General features: G+C 36.3%; 2 protein-coding genes across 3 annotated transcripts; both read right to left on the reverse strand.

Annotated features, from left to right (window-relative positions):
* Nucleotides 1-797: 797 nt before the first annotated feature.
* LOC123766574 (splicing factor C9orf78 homolog) lies at nucleotides 798-5,191 on the reverse strand. The gene is made up of 6 exons (XM_045755837.2): nucleotides 4,998-5,191; nucleotides 4,103-4,214; nucleotides 3,499-3,641; nucleotides 2,291-2,459; nucleotides 1,789-1,960; nucleotides 798-1,124 (listed from the first exon to the last, which is right to left on the reverse strand). Exons 1-6 carry the CDS (start codon nucleotides 5,123-5,125, stop codon nucleotides 946-948), a joined length of 903 nt encoding a protein of 300 aa, XP_045611793.1. The 5' UTR covers nucleotides 5,126-5,191; the 3' UTR covers nucleotides 798-945.
* Nucleotides 5,192-6,331: 1,140 nt separating this feature from the next.
* Nucleotides 6,332-19,722, reverse strand: LOC123766573 (TGF-beta-activated kinase 1 and MAP3K7-binding protein 1). 2 transcript variants are annotated; one of them, XM_045755834.2, is made up of 10 exons: nucleotides 19,666-19,722; nucleotides 18,603-18,715; nucleotides 17,230-17,399; nucleotides 15,541-15,762; nucleotides 14,485-14,600; nucleotides 13,223-13,329; nucleotides 12,727-12,880; nucleotides 12,206-12,305; nucleotides 10,776-11,012; nucleotides 6,332-10,102 (listed from the first exon to the last, which is right to left on the reverse strand). In XM_045755834.2, exons 2-10 carry the CDS (start codon nucleotides 18,697-18,699, stop codon nucleotides 9,827-9,829), a joined length of 1,479 nt encoding a protein of 492 aa, XP_045611790.2. In that variant the 5' UTR covers nucleotides 18,700-18,715; nucleotides 19,666-19,722; the 3' UTR covers nucleotides 6,332-9,826. The 2 variants fall into 2 exon arrangements, with proteins under 2 accessions (XP_045611790.2, XP_045611792.2); XM_045755836.2 differs by having other exon boundaries at nucleotides 19,580-19,681.
* Between the last annotated feature and the right edge of the window lie 151 nt (nucleotides 19,723-19,873).

A 19,873-nucleotide genomic window follows, 5' to 3' on the forward strand; every position in this document is an offset into this window, starting at 1 on the left:
CTGGTCAAAGGCGGGGATGCTAAGCCCCGAAATCATATCGAGAAAACCTCAAGATACAATATACAGTACAGTATATAATCATACACAAATGCATTGATTTTGTGTTTTAATACATAATTGTGCACGAGAAATAGGGTACATTAATTTTGTCAAATACCTTTTTGTAGCACAGGCTCTTTATATCTCAATAGGAGTAAAATGCACCTGCACCTTGAGCTATTTCCTCTGGGTTTGAGATCTGGACAGGGAGGGTTGACTGGGAACCGATCCTTAACTGTTATATATATACACTGGCTAGAACCTCAAGTGACGAGTGCCTCAATTGGCGAGCATTTTGAGTAACGAGCGCTCAGATCGCCGACAATTCATCTCGTATGGTGAGCGCTCATTTGAATAATGACAACCACAGTGGTGGGGTCACACTGCTTCTCGCACATTCTCAGACGCCTCTGACGATGCAAATAAATTGTTTTTTTGTTTAATGATGCTGGGATATAAAGGGGTGACTACTATGATGTTGCAAAGCATTGACTTTAATGTAGGAAAAAGAAATTAAATTTTTTGAACAACAACAAATGTCAAAAAGGTTTGTTCAGTGTTCGGCAGGTAGGCTGCTCCATAATGACATTGTTCTGCCTGCCGAACACCGAACGAACTTTTTTGACATTTGTTGTTTTTCTTGTTCATAAGGAGGAAATGACAAGCAATTACAATGGAGCCTCCGTGTAAACCCTGGTTAACTCTAGTCAGCCGTACTAAAAATTATGTTTTTATTTTCTTGGGTAATCAAAAGAACATTGTTAAAATTACTTATTTTGACAACTTTATTCTAAATTAGTTTATACAGTACATCTTAATAAACAATTTTCAGCATTTTTTTGTATATTTTTACAAATATTAAAAATAAAGATAAAATTATAAATCGATAAAAAGTACATCAACAACCTAGTGCCTTCTAAATTGTTTTTTAAATTTCTCATAATGAAAGTCATCTGTTGCTTTCTCTCCATGAGGTCTCTTCGGAGCAATGGTGGAGATTTTAACACCACCTCCCACCACAGGCTCCACAATCTTCTGCACTTTCTTCTCCTTCTTCTTTGCAGGTCCAGCTTCCTCCAAGTTAACTGAATCAAAAGGTTATTAATATATTAGTAAAGTCATACATGGACTAGAATATAGCACTAGTAGTTTTTATTATTAAAAATAAATAAATTACTAATTTTATGAAATAACTAATATCTGAGCTAGCCCCTCAGCTGATCCAATACTGTACCAAAGATCTGATTCACCCAGCATTGGACCAGTTATGTCATGCCACTATTTACATTAACCTCACCATGAATGGAATAATTAAAAGCATTCTAGTCTGTGAAACTGGAGATTACCCACAATCTACTTTCCCCCTTCCTCCCCAAAAATGTGTAATTCATCTGTAAAGTCCTGCAAGAAATACTTTCCTGGATTGCTGGAGCAATGGCCTCCAACAACCAGGAGGCCTGCTAGAGGACCAGCCAAAATCATCGCAAGGTAAGATAATCCTAGAAATACACTCAATCGTCATAAAATAAATTATCAGCTTAAACATTTCTACAATGTGACAAAGGAACAACATAAGATTTAATGTACCAAATCACATCACAAAGAGAAAATAACCTCTAGGAAAGTTTCTACCTTTGTTCAATATAAGCGAGTCCCATTTAATATACAGTATATTAAATAATACCATAATTCCAAAAAGATTGATATACTGTACTGTAGTTATCTCATTTAACTGCTATAAAAACTTACATCTGTTGTGCTGCACAAAGTTAACAGCCATATTTTTGGGCACAAACTCTGAAGGTCTTTCTTTCTTCATCATGCTTTCACGCAGCAACTTCTGCTTAGCTTCTTCTGTGGCTTCAATATTGCGAATTTTGGCTTCGAGACCCAAGTCTACTTCAGGGATACCACTCAACATCTAAAATGAGTTAATTTGGCATGAACCTTATGCTACATTATACAGTATATAAATATGCAATACTCTATTATATTACAGTGGGGAAAACAGACACATCGCTTGAAATATTTTAGGGCATTACGTGATATTCAACCCATGAGATGTCCAACGGCGGTGTCAAGAGAAGCTGATATTCATTAAGGATAACTATTATACATTTAATGGTACACACTTAGGTAATTACACACACATGCTTGAATGATTAATATGTCATAAGAGATCATTCATATTTATATGAATCATCACATAATAGCACTCTCACTTCCTCAAGGGTAACAGCATCTGGTATACCTGATTGCTCAACATTTCTTCGCTCCTTTTGCTAGTAGATTCTCGTAAAATATCAGGAACGGCATGCAGTGCTGCTTCCTCTAATGTCTGGTATCGCTGTTGCTCTTCGGGGTTTTCTTCAGATTGAATACCTTTGCGCTTTGCTAGATTTTCTTCAATATACTTTTGCCTGAAAACAAATGACAATTACAATAAAGTTTTTATTTTTAAAATCTACTAAATGCATTCTGCAACCACCTTATAATTTTTTGGTTAACAAAACATAAAAATTGGAATTAAAAAGCAAATTAAATTATTAGAATACATCAGTATTAAATACAAAACAAGAAATATTTTTCTAAGCTTTTATAATCAACAGCAGTGAAGGTCAACAGTGGCAAAGGAAATTTTTTTGTCTCATTGCTTTGACAATCACTGAAAGGATTACTGAACACCTATTTTCCAAATACACGGAAAATATAATAAGACGTTCTAATACTTTCAGTGACTCTTGCAAGAAAACTGGGAACCTATGTTATATTTCCTGCCAGCATTGAAGGATGCTAAACATGTTAAGTGTTATAAAGTCTCATGTCTTGGGACTTATAATAATCTACTGTGTTGCAATATTTTATCATGCTGATGTTATTTGAGCTTCCCTTACTTCTAAATATAAAGATTTCCTAATAAATAACCAAATGTCTTAATGCTAAGAGCTTAATAATCACTCATTTTGATCATATTTAAATTTAAATGCTGAATATTTTGTACTTTACTTTTTATACTGATTTTTTTTTGTATACTCAATTTACTACACTAAAAGGTTTAATGCATGTCTTTATTGACATCACTTATGATGGGGAAATAAACTAAAGTACTGTACAGGGATGGGCAATTCTAAGCACAGGTGCCAACACTTACACCTTCCCATCCCTGAGGTAATTTGTTGGGGCATACTGCTTGAAATATATGCTATATAGCAGCCTTAAATATGGGTTAGCTGTAGCCTAGACCAAGGGTTGCAAAATCAAATACGGACCAACCTCATTGGTTCAAAACTGTGAGCTCATTAAAGGCAAATATGTTTGGAAGGTGAACCACACCAGATCTACCCTATAAGATAAATATTTGACTCACTGACATATAAAATACAGTAGTTGAAATAACAGTACTGTACATTAATGCTAATGCTTAAGTATCTTTAAGTAATTGGAACTTGGTAATCTTACATTTCTGCATCTTCATCTCTTCTGTTAGTTTCAGCAGAAAAGGATGTTCCAATTCCTGTGTCATAAGCATCATCTGTCTTCTTGGCATTCTTCACTTGGCTTAAATCCAGCATTCCTCCTGACTTGGTCTTAAATGGATCATCCTATAAAAAAACACAAAAATAATTTGGGCATGTTTCAAACTAATATCTAGTATCAGGTACTTTTTAATACAACATGAATAATTACCTAAATTCATCTACATGTATTAGAAGAAGTAATTAAGAATGTGTATTTTAAACATATACGTACAGTATTACTAATACATTTATGCTCCTTCTAGTTCCTTTGCTTAAAATCAGTCAATTACTAAGTATGTAGACATCTTTCCTGGCTTCCAAACAACATTATTTGTAATGCCTAAAGAAATCCATATACAATACTTTACAGCACCCTCACCTGGTTGATGCATACTTTTACTACAGAGGAAACTCTTCACTTGCAAGAGAGTTTGGAGGCAACACTGTTGCTCTCTGAGTAATTCTTAAAATATGTGCACATCAAGAGCATCAAGTACATATAATAACAAAACTGTGTTAATAAAGTAATAACAATGTTATCTTACATCAGCACCTTCCTTCTTCACAGTCTTCTCTCCTACCAACAGCCCCTCCGCACTGATGCCTCCTTGCCGGCGACGATACTTGCGTAATTCCCTGCTCTCCTCCAGCTTTGCCCTGTAAAAGCATATCAGAGTATGATAAAAAATATTAAACATTTGAAGTTTATTTTAATACTTTTATCTCCAGCAAGGTCTACTACTGCTCTCAACAATATAGTTATTACCACATCACCATCTTCTCCACCGCATTCATCACCCATATGTACCTGGATTGTACGTGGATGGAGTTCTGGGAAATCTTGTACTCCTTAAGTTCAGCCTGGGTCCAGGCTCAACTTGTGATAACTTGGACCAACAGGCCGTTGCTTAGAGCAGCCCACAAGCCCACATATCTACTATAGCCTGGTTGGTCTGAAACTTCTTGCAGAAAACTCTGCAATTTTTCCAAAATTCCACTTTTGTTCTGGCAATATTTCTTATACTTGCTGGGAAGATATTGAACTGTGGACCTCTGATGTTCACAGTGTTTTTGATTGTGTCTATGGCACATCTACTCTTCACTTGCTCTATTCTGCATTTCTTTCCCTTTTGTTCACTCTAGTAAGTTGTTACTGTGTAAATTTGGGACCTGGTTCTCCAGCACTTTTTCATGTACTAGCCAAATTGTGCTTGCGGGGTCGAACTTCAGCTCTTAGGTCCCCCCCCCTCAAACACTATTTATTTATTTATATACAAGAAGGTACATTGGAGGTTAACAGAGAACATAGAAATTAAGTTATTTTACATTCTAGTTAAGCCACAAACACGCAGTGTTTCCCGAAGGTTAAGTATTGACCACTTTGGTAAGACAAGTTTCACACACAACTAATATATCACCTTCAAGAGATGTCTTACTTACAGAAGTGAATCTTCTTCGTTACTTGTTTCATCGTCTTCGTCCGAGTCTTTTTTCCGTCTAAAGTTCTTACATTTCACTTTTTTGAAGGCGATCTTAGACTTGCCGAGAACAGCTTGAGAGGCGGCCATGGTGTTTATGTTGGGTGGTCCAAGGCGGCCCCCGACGCCTGCCCCGGCACCCTCCCTCCTGTGCTGGCCGGAGGGAGGGCTTCACCTCTTGGGCCCCGCCTCTCAATTCTCAGTCAACCCCTCTACAGATTCCTAAGCCTATTACGCTCTATCATATTTACATTTGAAACTGTTTATGGAGTCTACCTCCACTACATCACTGCCCAGTGATGCGGTTATGTAACTTTTAAAGGTTCAAAGAAACCTTTAAACCACTAAACAATTTGTTGGATGTTGACCCGAACAATGTTTTCAAAAGGTCAGTTTCACAAGTCACTGGCTTCCTGTCCTCATCAAGACACTAGTATGTTAGTGGACCTCAGAGGTACAGTACTCAGGATATGTATTGTAAGATCGGGGGGGGGGGGGGGGGTCCAAGTCAGCCACCGACATCTGGGGTGTGGAGCCCAAACTGGCATCCGACGTCTCCTGTACTCACCTAGTTGTGCTTCCGGGGGTTGAGCTTTGGCTCTTTGGACCAACCTCTCAACCATCAATCTACTGGTGTACGGATTTCTGAGCTTCTTAAGCTCTATCATATCTAAATTTCAAACTGTGAATGGAGTCAGCCTCCACCACATCACTTCTTGTGTGTGGGGGTCCAAGCCATTCACTGACATCTACTGTGTGGGGTCCAAGATGAACTGCCAAAAATACTATACTCTTAGCCAAGATGTATTCAAGTTGTCAACATCACTTAGTCTACCAAATCTGCTACATACTCCATACAAGTGTACTGTTTGATTCATTTCATTGATAGACAGTGGGTCTCCTAGCTCCTGGTTACACTCTTCAAATTCATGAGAGTTCTTGTCTAATGACTATCCATTATGATTCCATTTGTTAAGGCAAGATTGTGTTCAACATTATCTATATTCACTGCAAGCTCGGCAAGTACACCGAGTTAATCGTATTCTTGCAGACAAATATGCGAGGGGATCCACAACTGTTTGATGTTGACTCTGACCCCATTATTAAATCCAGGCTGAATTGACAATTTTTCAATACCTCCCTCCATTGGCATGACTTAGTGAAAAAAATTGAAAGTTCATCACTTTGCTGGTGCAAAATATTGACTTGCAGTAACTGCAGTCTTATCCATGGAAGGAGCATGTTCTTACCAATCAGAACTACTGAGTGGTACAGGTGAAAAAATAATACACAGTATGCATAAAATAGTACAATAAAACAGCAGTTTTAATTAATTTCTTTTAAGTTCTTTAATTCAACATTATGCAAGTTGATGGAAGACTGTGGTGGGATACACAACATTTGATGCTTCACACGTCAGACTAAGGCAAAGTTGGCATGCATAGGTAAACCTGGATGATGCAAAAACTGTTAAGAAAAATTTTAACAATTTTAAATACAATTTGCAAGTCTTTTTATTAAAAGTACAAATTCTAATAAACATTTATATGTACTATCAAATACTGTTAAAGTTGAAATATATTATTTACTAGGAATATGATAATATGTTTCAGCCAAAAAGTCTTAACTTACGTTACACCTGTATAAAATTTGAGTTGCGCTACAGTACTGTATAGTATTCTCTGTACAATAAAAATATAGACTTGCATATAAATAGCATCACTTTTCAGGCACACAAGACCTAGATGCCAGCCATAAGCACTTATCAATCAAAAATGTATTTGAGATGAAAGGTATACAATGTCAATGATACAACCCATCCAGTGGGACAGCATATATTCTAATTACAGTATATAGTGAAAAAGGCATTTGGACATAATATGGACTTTTACCAAAATATAACATGTAAAATTTAATTTTGTTTAAAATAAAACAAGCAAAGTACAAATTAGAAAAACATTTAGACAACCTAACCAATATAAAGTTCAATATAGCTCATGACTAATATTATGTACTATAATAGTCTTAAGATAGATCAAGTTTCTTGGCTTCATTTATTGTTTATTTCAACACGAGCTTTGTGTCTCTGATTTTCAAGAGGACAAAATGCCTTTGTCACTACATGCGCTGCCTTATTGCTAACTGAATTGAGATGATGCATAAACCAGTTTGTGATACAATGTGTGATGTAAGTAGCAAATGATATCCTTTGTTTGAACATGTTCAAGATCACTTTCTTGATATATACATTACACTAAAATTAGGGCATCCTATTCAGCATTTAGAATGACAAAGCAGTTTCAACAAATTTTTAAGCATAAATAAAATTGATGATAAACTCAAGAGATGAAATTAAAGTTTAAGAAGACTGCTTAACTTTTCACATTTATACTATTTAAAAATTAACGACTAGTGGTGCATGGTGCTGATAAAAAATTAAGCTGTGGCATACTCTTATCTGAGTGGTCTTTCTATTCCTCTACTAAGCAAGGGCTTGGGTTTGCACAGGAAGCTGCTTGCACTTTTGGATCCACAGTGACCAAATGTGACAAGATATTGCAAGTGTCTTGTCACACACTGAAGACAATAGAGAGAATATTAATTAATATCCACTTACTATTCACCATAAAATGACCCTTACTATAAGACAAAAAACTAAATCAAACCACTCTACACCAACAGCAAGTGATCATTGGAAATCACAAGAATAGGCAATTATTGTTCTATTAATTAGCAACTCATCAAAGCACCACGAAGCACAAGGGCCACAGAGAATAAGTAAAAAAAAAAAAAAACATGCAGAGGCATAGAGTTCCACTCCCAGCATGAATTAGAGGGATGACAGGAGGTGCAAAGTTAAGTTTGGGAGATAACAGGAGGGGATGAATTGGTTTGTTGTTTTGTAAGGTAAGTGGTTACTTGGTGATCATTTGTGATACTCTCCAATGTCAACCCCCATTCCAGCTATGAGACAGGACTATTTGTCAAGTTCCTTCTCACAGTGAGGCTACACATTGGATAGAGCCTGGCATACGATCAGTGTCGAAAATGATCCCAGGCCCTGACTCAGGGAGCAACTGAGGGGACCCAGCTAAGAAAATGCAGCTTTAAAAATGAAGGTGAGAATGACTAGAGTACAACTCGAGTCTAGCATGGAGCCAAGGCCATGTTACATAAAAGGGAACACAGTACAGCTTCAAATGTTCATGTGTCCTTCAGATCAACAGGTACAAACAATAGATCAAACTTCATTAAGCTCAGTAGCAAATGAACCTGCATTTGCTTCCTAAAATTTAATACAAGACAGACAGCAAGCGATATTACCTTGAAATTATTAATTATCAATTGGTTTTTAACCAAAAAGTGTCCTAGCAACAATTATGTGCTGTGCATGTACAAGTTAGTATAATATTAAAGTTTTAAAACATAGTTTAGTACTAGAAATCTAAAGAAACTATCTTCCAAATGTAATCCATATCCTAATGACTAAACAGCACACCTGTTACTAATGTATAAATCTTGACCTGGATTAAGTCCAGGCTATGGCTTAAGAGGAGAAACTGCAGTGCTGTTCAGAAAGATTTCAGTCAACTTGTCATCTTGATATTACCCAAAATTAAGTTAGTGAGTATACCACTTTTTATGGAACATAGGACCCCACCTTTTTCTATCTTCAAAATACTATCCCTTAAAATATTACTCTACTTTCAATAGGCCAAAGATATGACTATTTTATTGCCAGTGACCAAACAATGTAGTTATAGCACTAGCCATACTGGGGGCTTCTGTATTTACTTTTGATCGATACTAGAATTCCTTCATGTTAAAAAAAATATAAATCATAATATCGATATACAGTATTATATATACTTTTAAATTCAAATAAAGAATGGTTTTTACCGAACTGTACTTTATTTTAAAAAATCAGATAATTATTATAAGGACTGAGGCCAAGCAAGTGACCACTCTGTCAGTACTTGGAATGCTGCTGGTCCGGCCTGTCTTCCTATAATTTGGAAGAGCACTAGCCTGTATATACACCTGCTATGCTTCTTCATATCTAAAAGTACTGCCTGCAGTCACTATCAGACTTAATCTTAAGACAGTCATCAGTTGTCAGACACAAATGTACTTAGCATATACACAATCATCAGACAGTCAGCCATCAGCCCATGACTTTGTCAGACCCAGTCTCACAAAGTCATCATAGGGAAATGGTAATGATAATTAAACAGAAGGATAATATGAGAAACAAATGTGAGGGGCATCTTAGAAATGACACCAGCACTGTTGCTGCCGTGCCAAAGGCTGCATAATGTTACCCTGAATATTATGAAATTACACGAAGGCTTAAGATACATTATAGAAACTTTCATTAAACTACTTAAATTATACTTATCAGTAAGAAGCTTAATCGTAAGTAAAATAAAACATTAAAATTATAAACATTATTTACTCCTAAAATAAAATGAACTTAATATAGATTTAATACACGCTTTCATTTAATGATGTTCTTAATTAAAATATATTAAAATCTTATTAAAGCTACATACCAAAACCTTTTAATTCCTGACCAGAGTTGAGTTACATCCTCCTATGCATGACATTATCAACTAACATGGACATCAAGGATGCTGCATCAAACTTTAACCCCTACTGAAACAAGTGATGCAAAGGAAGAGCCTTTAATTCTCTGAAAACCAATTCTGTTTATGTCACTTATAAAGATGTAACTGAGATTCTGTAATAAGCCCAGCTGCACGTGCCTCCTCAATTGCTTGATAATACTGATCAAAGTTTACAGTAAGGATGAATTCGCCCATCTTCATCCAGAGAGAACTGTGTAAGACTAGGATTCTGGAGTTCAGATGATTCTGTTGATGTTGTGTTAGTGTCTGTGTGATGGATGGGGCCATGGTCATCAACAGAGTTGCTCATACTCTCTAGAAAGTCCAGTCTGTGACCACGAGACCCTGGAAGCATATGTGAGCCTGGGAGGCCAGATAAGATGTCTGAATCCTCACGCAAAGTTAGATCATCACTGCTTGATGATGACGACGAATATTCCTGTAAAAATACAGTTACCATATAACTTTTAATGTACAGAACTAGACAGTTAAATCATCACTGCTTGATTATGATGAATACTCCTGAAAAATATAAAATTAGTTTTTAATGTACAAAACTGGACAAGTTTTGGCTATATTCGTACACATAAAATTCTAAGTAATGCCTTCTGAATCACCAAGAGGAAAACAAAATAAAATTGATTAGCACATTAGTAAAAAACAGAATAAAAAAAATCAAATTCAAAGGAATGATGCTGTTTGCCTTCACAATGATCCCTTCTAACCATTGCATGTGTTCACAACTTTTATAGTGAATATTTTCTTCCTGACACCTTTGTGGCTAATTTGTCTCTCTTGTTTTCCACCCCCCCCCTTAAATTTCTCTCTCTTTTTCAACAGTACCTCAAATGTGCTGTTGGTATAAGCTAAGGTGAGTTACTGAGGTGTCTTCCAAAAATAGACATTTCGTTATACTCAATGCCCTGTTTTCTGTGCTTATGCGAATTATGAAAGATGTAATTCTATCCTATTTGTTCGTACATTTGAAAACTTCATTCCAGGAAAGGTATCTAGGTTTCATAAATACAGTCCTCAAAGGGTTGATGGTGAAAGCCTTAACTATATATTACTATACTGTACATATATAAACTCGGGTTGTTGAATTTTCTTACTTGCTGCCTGGGTCGTGGTGGATGTCTGATCAGAGGGCGTGGAGAGCTACCGCCCAGAAGAGCTGACGAGGAAGTGAGGGCACATCGCAGAGGAAAGTTGAAATTGCGGATTATGAGACTGATATCATCACGCGAAGTGACATTTCTCTGTTTGGTGAGGTAGTTGTCGTGGTGCAAGCGTACTACTTTGTCAACAACTGTTTGTGCTACACTGGTCAGAGTTGGCTGTTCCACAAACTAGAAAATATTAAAATGTTGTAAGTACAATCAATGATTATGTTCCCATTTCATTTGAAATGAAGACTAGTCAGCCACGTGCTATCAGAACCCCTCGGGACCGAGACTGAATGGATAACATGTTGTGTTTGAATTAGTCATCCTGAAAAGCTAGGGGGTGGAAAACTTTGACAATTTTGAAGCAGAAATTCAACAGTGTTTTGTTTGTATTCACCAATATATGTTCTGATCTGCATAATAACAATGTTCCATCAACTATAATCTTCAAGTTATTTAGATAGAAAAGATGGTGGTGGATGATGATAGTGTTGGGTTGACTGAAGTGGAGATTAATGGTGATGAGGATTAGAGCTGATTGCGGAGTAGAGCTGCAGATTAGAGCTGTTTACAGCCCTAATCTGTGGATTAGAAAAACAGCTCTAATCTGTGGATTAGAGCTGTTTTTATCTTAACAGACCCCTAATCAGCTCAGCAGATTGCTTTTCACCATGTACTCTAATGTACCTAATGCCATGGCAGAGCCAAAAGCTTCTGAGCCATCCATTAGTGTATGAACACTGCTGAAGTGGTGCCGTGTACGGTCACTGGGCAAACGTGTTCCATCTTTATTACACATTTTTATTCAGACTGCCTCATTTGCAGGCTTATACTATCAATCATAATTTTATTCATAAATGTTCATTTTGTACATTTATAGTTCTTTAGTTTACACAAATTTACAGTAAATTATTTACCTAAGAGGAAGTCATAATAATAACATAACATGAAATAACATCCTACTTTTCATCACAAGTAGGATGATGAAAATACAATTTAAAGGACTAATAATCAATACTAAAAACTCATTGAGTTGGGGGGGGGGGTGCAACTATATAACATTACGACTACATAGCATTTGGAAGGGGTGTGAGGACATGGAGGTAGGACATGAGAATGGTGTCCAACCACTTGGACCATCAGGAATTGAACGGTGACCTTGCACAAAGCAGGGCCCCTTGTTCTCCTGACCAGCCCACATGGATGACGCCTCAGTGAGTGAGTTTGGCTCAGAGTGACATCACCATAGTGTGCAGGGCCATTATTGTTTAGGGGGCAGTTCTGCCCCTCTCAACCTGCTGGCTGGCTGGCTAGTGGGTAATGGTGTACTGGATACAGAAAATACATTTCACTTATTAAACGCAAGAATGACTAACTTGTTCAACAACCATCTGGGCGATCTCTTTATTGACTTGCTCAGAACCAGTGGAATCTTGGTAAGACTTGTAGAGGCCATCACTCATCAGGAGGAGGAAACTGAAAAATATTTTTCTCAGTGGCACAGAAATGCACTTAAAATGTTTTGTATTTTGGGAAAATTCTAGTAAAAATATAAAATTTTACAAAGCACTTTATATGCACAGCATTTAGAACAAGCTTACAGTAAATAATTACAATATTTAAGTTACCCTTTTGGGATAAATATTATTTGACAAAGTAATACTGTAATATAATGCTAATTATTTATAAGACACAAGAGTAATGTATATTACTTGGTAAGTAAGAGAAGCGGTGTTTTAATCTTTTAACCAAACTTTAACTAACTCAACACTCCTATACACTGCAAAATTCATAAATACAGTTGAGCCTCTGTAATAAAAAAGCAGAAAGTCACGCAATACACTGGAAATTCAAAACAGTTGATACACGGAATAATCCGACCTGTGACTTGGCTCACCTGCAAGACTCATCAATGGGCATGGATGTGATGTGTGGCTCTGCTATTACTGGCTCAGCTGTGGCAGAGCTCAAAATGTCAAACTCCTTATACCCTCCCTTCATGAAGTAGTTACCGATACATCTTGTCAGCTCATGATTACCAAATTTGGCTCCTGTTATGAAACACTGGTTAAAAAGTTCAAAGTATTGTATGCATTCATAGTGGCAAACAATTTCTAAGGTCAAGTACAATTTTTGTGATTTCTATCTTGAGGTGATACTAAATTCCAGTTTGAGTTATAACATTTGTATAATATTTCTCCAAATTTTCCAAATAAACAAATGCAAATTAAATTGCAATTACATGATTTTATTACTTTGACACAGTACTCCAGTTACTCCAGTACAAGAACTAGGATAAACATCATATCTATGAAAGAATATAATATTTAATTCAGTAAAAACAAACTTAATGCCATGCACTCTCACTAAAATGTGTTAAATCATATTATTACCTTGGATTTTAGAAGCAGATAGATTAAGGGACACTAAACGCTGAACTTCATCATGGCTACTCGTCGTGTGATCAGCTGTTAGTTGCTTCACTTTCAATACTCCCAATCTAGTGGGAATGAGTCAATCATGAAAATATTACTATATCTACACGAGGGACAAATATGATGAATTACTCGAGTCAACTGTATATTAATAATACGGTATACAGTACAGCCCATTAATGAAAAAGTAATTTAATTTTACAATTACTGTTTACATTGAGAGGTAAAGTCTGACCCATAACCCACCGTAACCAATAAGAACAACAGGGCAGTAACCTGTCCCTGATCTCACGAAGCATGTTACACTAACTGCATTCTTTTCTGTCATGTTCTGCTTAGAGTTTATAGCCAGTGGGTTCTGGAGGTTGAACTGTAGCTTTGCTGAAGGTACCTGCTGAATCTTCTGCATCCATGAAGGCAGTATACTGCTCTAGGTTGCCTCTCCTCTATCTGATTCCTGTTCAGTGGTATGGTATCTTGGCTATGTTTCATCTCCCCACCTTATAACCCTTCTTTTCCATCAGTACTCTCTTAAGTCCCATGTCTTCTTTCTTAGTAGAGTAGTTAGTAAATGGTTCTTTCTTCTATTGAAACTGGCTCAATTGAGCCACCAATGGGGAATTAGCTGAGAAATAGAGCAAAGAGTGAAATTAAACACTTTCTTAGCTGATCATGTAACATCCTTTTTGTGTTAACTTTCCTGTGAATGCTTGAGTGGCTTGAGTTTCATTTCAGCTTGAGTAATTCATTTCAAATTGATCTCATTTTCTTTTCTAACAGCACCCTTTTTTGTGAAAGTTATATATTTGAACCTTCTGTTTGCAGGTGTATCCCAGTCTTCACATACATAACCACTAAAGGGTACTACCAATATGCACGAACAAACTGTAGCAGTTGTGTGTGAAATGATAGCTAAAAATATTCCTAAAATATTTCATCCACTAATCTTATAGTTTAAAATTTTGAAAGGCATAAATATATTTGGTATTATACTGCAAGTACAGTAAACCTTGTGCAAAAGTCAAGGAAGTAAGGGAAGATATAGATATACTAGCCTTGAAAACTACCCAAAATAGTTTATTTAAACAGACATATGGAGACACAGAGATGTGAAGAGACGGAGATGTAGAGACAGAAACGTTAAAAAAAAATCACAAAATCACATGTGAAACTTTTTACTTTATGCTTTACAATATTAGAAAGAACAGAGTACTCATTACCTGTCTTTCTTACAGAGAAGAGCCCTGGAATCTCCAACATTGCCAACATAGAGCATTCCTCCATGTATGAGTGCCACAACTGCTGTTGTTCCTCCTCTAATATCTTGGTCAAGCACCTGTGTTGATAAACAAAAAATTCTATTTGAATGTAATACAATACTTCTATCTGCCGGGTCCCCTTGGTGGCTTCCTGAGCTACCCGTCTAGTTAGCACAAGCCCAACTTATCCCACCAGGCCCTTTAGTCTACCGCAGACAGGATCAGAATCTCGTCCACTCAATAGTGGTATGGGAGTCTGGGGATATTAGATCAATCCCAGCCAAGAGAAAAAAAAACACCAGATAGTTAGTGGCCCTAAACAAGTAACTGCATGGAAAAACACTGGCAACCTTGACAATGATGTCAGGGGGGGTCAATGTCTCAACTTCCTTCATTAGCAAGTTCTAGCTGCAAGTGCAAATATCTATAACATCACAGTATGATTAGATTAGATTGATTCTACTTCTAATTGTCTTATCATCCTAATTTTGATATAAATTGTGTCAATGTCTTAGTATGCTAATGGTAAACCTCATCTTGTTTTTACCTTTAAAATGGTAAGTTAAATGTCACTCATTTTATGCCAAATTTTTAAATTTTATTTAGATTGCTATATACAGGTTTAATTCAGCAACTATTGTAAAGAATGAAATGTATAAATCGTTAAAATAAAGAGTCTGATTCTGGTTAGGCAATATATTAATAATATTTAATTTAAATAATAATTCACTGTGTCGGGGGACAGGAAGCTGGAGTGTATTCATACACGTTCTGGCTTTTTCGAGGTCCCCCCCCCCCAAGGCTGAATTACTGACCCTGCCCAGGATGCAACCCCATAACAAGCTGACTAACTCCTGAGTACTTACTCACTCCTAGGTGAACAGAGGCATTAGGTTAAAGGAAACGTAGCCAACCATTTCTGTTACAATGAAAGATATATGTTCAAAGTTTTTACTGTTGTCATTCTGCAAATTAAAGTAATTGTTGACAACAAAATTAATAAAACAGATAACTAACCTGCAATCTGTTGACAGTTTCAGGAAAATTTTGAGCAGCTTCAAATTGAGACATTCCATCAGGTATTTTGTCCAGCAGTTGGGTGCGTTCAGCAATTTTTGGGTCAATAGATTCAAGAAAGGCATTCTCTACAGCCAAGAAGGCATCTCTAAAGACCTCCTTTACCTCCTCCTCTGTTGTTTTTCCAGTCAATTGCTCAAAACTTAACTCGGCTGGCATTCTCTGTAATATTGTACATAAATATTAAGTTCAAAGTAAACAATGAATACTAACAAATATTGTCATGGACTCTACAAATAGTGCAGTAAGCTTGCACTTTCACTAATAGATGAGGAGCAAGAATATATACAAGTGACTATTGTATATTGTACACACATGGAGTGTGCCTCCATGTGGACCACATGAATATCATAAATTATGAAAACTTCATAATAATACTTAAATTTTACTCAATTCTTATTACCATAGGTTAAAACTTTATCTTTAATAATCACCATAAAAATTCAAATAAATTTATCTAACTTTTTTATTCGCTGCATCACTAGTTGCCTGCTCCTGTACAGATTTGTCCATTGATACACAGCCACACCACACGATCATCAATACGTGCACGTGGCAATAAACTTACAATGCCAAAAATAAAGCACCAAGTTAAATAAAAGGCCCCTTTCTAAGGTAGCACCTTGGTTGTCTCCCATTAGCTTACACACCTGTAGTCTTTGTAGAACTCAGTCACTGTGCCAGACTGAGTGGTTTCATGTCCCAAGAGTCAAATACCCATTTCAAATATCATTTACATTTAGGTTTTTTCTGTTGGACATTTTGGATTTTTTCCTGCACATGGATATTGTAAAAGCACCCTGGCATATCCAACTAGCCCAATCTCTCGATTTGCCTCAACATGCAAAATCCACCATTAAATCCACCATTAGGTGGGTAACCGAAGTTACCCACCTAGCCTAAACAACCACCATACAGAATTTTTTTTTTTTTGCGAGTCACTACTTTTAATAACATGTTGCATTTGGTATGTTGGGGTTGGTTACCCTAACATACCATGGTGATGTTCTAGTTGAAAGAATGGGTTAATTCAACATGGCCCTAGATCCATGTTGAATTAACCCTAGGGTGCCAGTGCTATTATGCAAGGAAAACTACTGAGTGAGTCTACCCAGAAAGAGTCATTAAATTTGAAAGTTATATTGTATTGTATACCTAATCAAGCCAGTGTTTAAGGAAAGTTAGGTTTTATAATATTTGTGTGTAACATGCTATCTGTATTTCCCAACTGTGCATGGGATAACAATGATTTAATGTGCATTATTAATTCTTATAAAATGTGCTAGTTGAAAGCACTAATTAATAATGCAGTATACTGCAGTAAGCATATCTATGTTCTATGTATAATACTATATATTGGTTTGTAAAATATGATCCTGAGTAAACTATTGGTCCATATTATATACTGTACTTAATTAATATCAAAACAATTAATATTTATATGAAAATGTACCAAAAGAGCAACAATAGCATCACACAAACACTGTTTTGTTGATTTAATATTTAAAAAAATGTTTTTATCATACAACAATTAGTTCTGCTTTGTTATTGCCTTGAAAACATGAATCATCATCCTCACAGTGATAACAGTGACAAGCTAGATGTTAAGAAGTGCAAGACATTACCAACCTGCGATGCAAAGTAAGCAGCCTTTGCTCCATCATGGCCATCAAAAACCCCATAGAGGTAGGTTCCATTTTCATGGTCAAGACAGAAGTGAATGCTGCGATCCTCATACTCATGCTCAGAGCAAGGTGTGCCATCTTCACGGTACATCTGGTTTGCAGACATACCAACACCTATTAAACATCAAGTGCTGAATATAATGGAATACCTTTTTCTAGAAAGTCCCCAGTAGGTATCAAGCTAACTCTGATACTCTATCACCAAGCCTTATCCAAACATATCAGGCCAACAAGATCAGTTGTAGTGTAGTTTGCAATTTCCAACTATTAATTGGGTTTTTAGCTTTTCAATTTTTTGTCAAAGAGACGTTGATTGTTTTGTGACATTTTTCTGCTTTCTGGATGGTACCACAGCAGTTCCCCAGAGCTTTCTGCAGTGGCACCTCAGGGCTACCTCCAAATATCAGGCACCTAAAATTTCTCAGTCCACTGGGAGAAAAGGGTGTGGGGAGTGGATCTGGGTATCAAAGATCAACCAACTAAAGAGGTGAAAAACTGCTCACAAAGTGAAAAACAGCCACAAAATATATTGCACTCCCTTGCTTATAAAAAAAAAATCAACCTGTACAGGTACTGTATTCAAAAGTAGAACAATGAAGGACCTATGCAAGCGACATAGACCTTTCGGTCCATGGTGGACCGAAAGATCGTCATTTCTCCATTTACAGATGTGCGGGTTTTGAATCAAATGCAGTATCTAATTTCCTCACCATTGAATCCCATCTTGTGCTACTAACACACCTAGTACTGTACTTTATTACCTAGGCATACAACTACTGTATATTAAAAAAATTTCTTATTATCACTTTATATTAATAAATTATGTAAATTCAAATTCTGTCATTATATACCTGTCACTATTTATTTCTTATCCGAGATTGACCGCTTCGCTTTGCGATTTAAACATTCACTGCAAATTCTGTTAGCGTTTTAAGACTTGTCCAAAACACTATGCATGTTAGTGATTTTGCAATTAAGTACCACTTAAACACTAACATAAGTACTGTACTTTCAACACACAATGTACCTTTTTGCATATAAATAAAAATAAATTAATAAATAAATCTATAAAAAATAGGCTAAATTTATTGTATAATAAGTATCAATGTTAAAAAAAATATAATAGAATGTGTCTGGGAAGCTAAAGTTATAACCCAGGAGCCATAAGGACAGCTAAAAGATGTGCTTGAACACTGTCTTACAACACAGTGTAATACATTATTTTAAATTTGCATACAAGCAAACAAACAAATGGTATTTATACTTTAACAAAAGATTAAGAGAGAGAATTTGCCTCATAAAATTATAAAGATGTACCTGAGAGTTTACAGATGGGAAGGCCATCTGTCCACGTATCATTGTTTCTTATACCCGTCATCCCAAGAGATGTGGGCTTGATGGCCTGTGATGGCATTCTCTCCTACACGCACCTGCAATAAAAAAATTTTTAGAGGAAATATTAATAACCCCAAAGCTGAAACTGTATGGTCCTAGTTAAATAATTAGATCAAAACTAGGTTTTGACTAGGGTTGAAATTGGTTATGTGTTGCCAAACTAACACTTCTATAACTGTAAACAATGACAAAATGAGTAATTTTTATAAACAGATTGATATTCAATTAAATTAATCTAAAAGGAATGGTAATCTTAACCAAATGTAAAAACAAATAAGCATTTCTCTTAATTTGAGAATTGGACAAAAGAAAGAAGTGACCCTCAGTATGGGAAAATGGGGAAGAGTGAGCCTGCTGAACACAGCCAATAATGGCCACAGCCAGTGGACATTGACAACAAGACAGCAGACTGCACAAATACAGTACAGTAGCAGAAGACATTACCCCCTTCAAACAAAACTCAAGGGAGAAGTGACTTGACAAATGGAGAGTAAGAGTTACTGCAGAGACACTGCAACTATAAAAGTAAACAATGTACCCTGAATGGAAAATAAAGGCTCACTGTCCACTGGAAAATTCAAAATGTCAAAGTCTATCTGTACCAAGCATTATATCAATCCAGGTTTACCTGAGTTTACTTCTCAAATTAGGTTTTTGAGAAGTTTACTATATGGGGAAAAATCACAGCTCTACAGTCAGGAATCACAACACGTTCCCTAATGACCCTCAGGTGGAGCAGGAACGAAGCGTCTACCCAGCGTCGAGTTGAATCACGACTCCATTCGAACTTTTTAAGATACTGCACCAGGGTTTGGGGGAACAAATATATACAATAAAATAAGATCAATTCACAAACACAGTAAGGACCAACGGCATTTTTCCACCGTAGACTGACTTACCCCTCGACTCAACAAGAAATTATTACAATGACAACAACATAAAGAAATCCATTGCGAGAGTGAAGGGAGGACACTACTGGCCTTACCTCTCGCAGATCAGCTGAGAGCCAGACCAAAACACAGGTGTTCGTGAGCTCCGGATTCTCGTGGATTGTTGCATGCCAGAAACAATAACAAATCTTGCATTACACTAGTAACACTATCAATGATATTTTATTTATAAAATAAACAGAGGATTTGATTACTGTGAATAATTGTTGTTGTTAAGGGGAGCGACGGGATTAAGGCTTGTTT

This window comes from Procambarus clarkii, chromosome 62, assembly GCF_040958095.1.
Source record: "Procambarus clarkii isolate CNS0578487 chromosome 62, FALCON_Pclarkii_2.0, whole genome shotgun sequence".
NCBI classification, from domain to species: domain Eukaryota; kingdom Metazoa; phylum Arthropoda; class Malacostraca; order Decapoda; family Cambaridae; genus Procambarus; species Procambarus clarkii.

Bases quoted from the DNA above. Each gene is read 5' to 3' on its own strand.
- LOC123766574 (XM_045755837.2), bottom strand. From the start codon at position 5,125: ATGGCCGCCTCTCAAGCTGTTCTCGGCAAGTCTAAGATCGCCTTCAAA. The intron at 4,215-4,997 runs GTAAGTAAGACA...ATGCTTTTACAG, and splicing joins AACGAAGAAGATTCACTTCT to GGCAAAGCTGGAGGAGAGCA. The intron at 3,642-4,102 runs GTAAGATAACAT...GTTTTTTTATAG, and splicing joins TGAAGAAGGAAGGTGCTGAT to GATGATCCATTTAAGACCAA.
- LOC123766573 (XM_045755834.2), bottom strand. From the start codon at position 18,699: ATGCCATCACAGGCCATCAAGCCCACATCTCTTGGGATGACGGGTATA. The intron at 17,400-18,602 runs GTACATCTTTAT...GATGTTTAATAG, and splicing joins TCCCATCTGTAAACTCTCAG to GTGTTGGTATGTCTGCAAAC. The intron at 11,013-12,205 runs GTTAGTCATTCT...AATATTTTCTAG, and splicing joins CCCAGATGGTTGTTGAACAA to TTTGTGGAACAGCCAACTCT.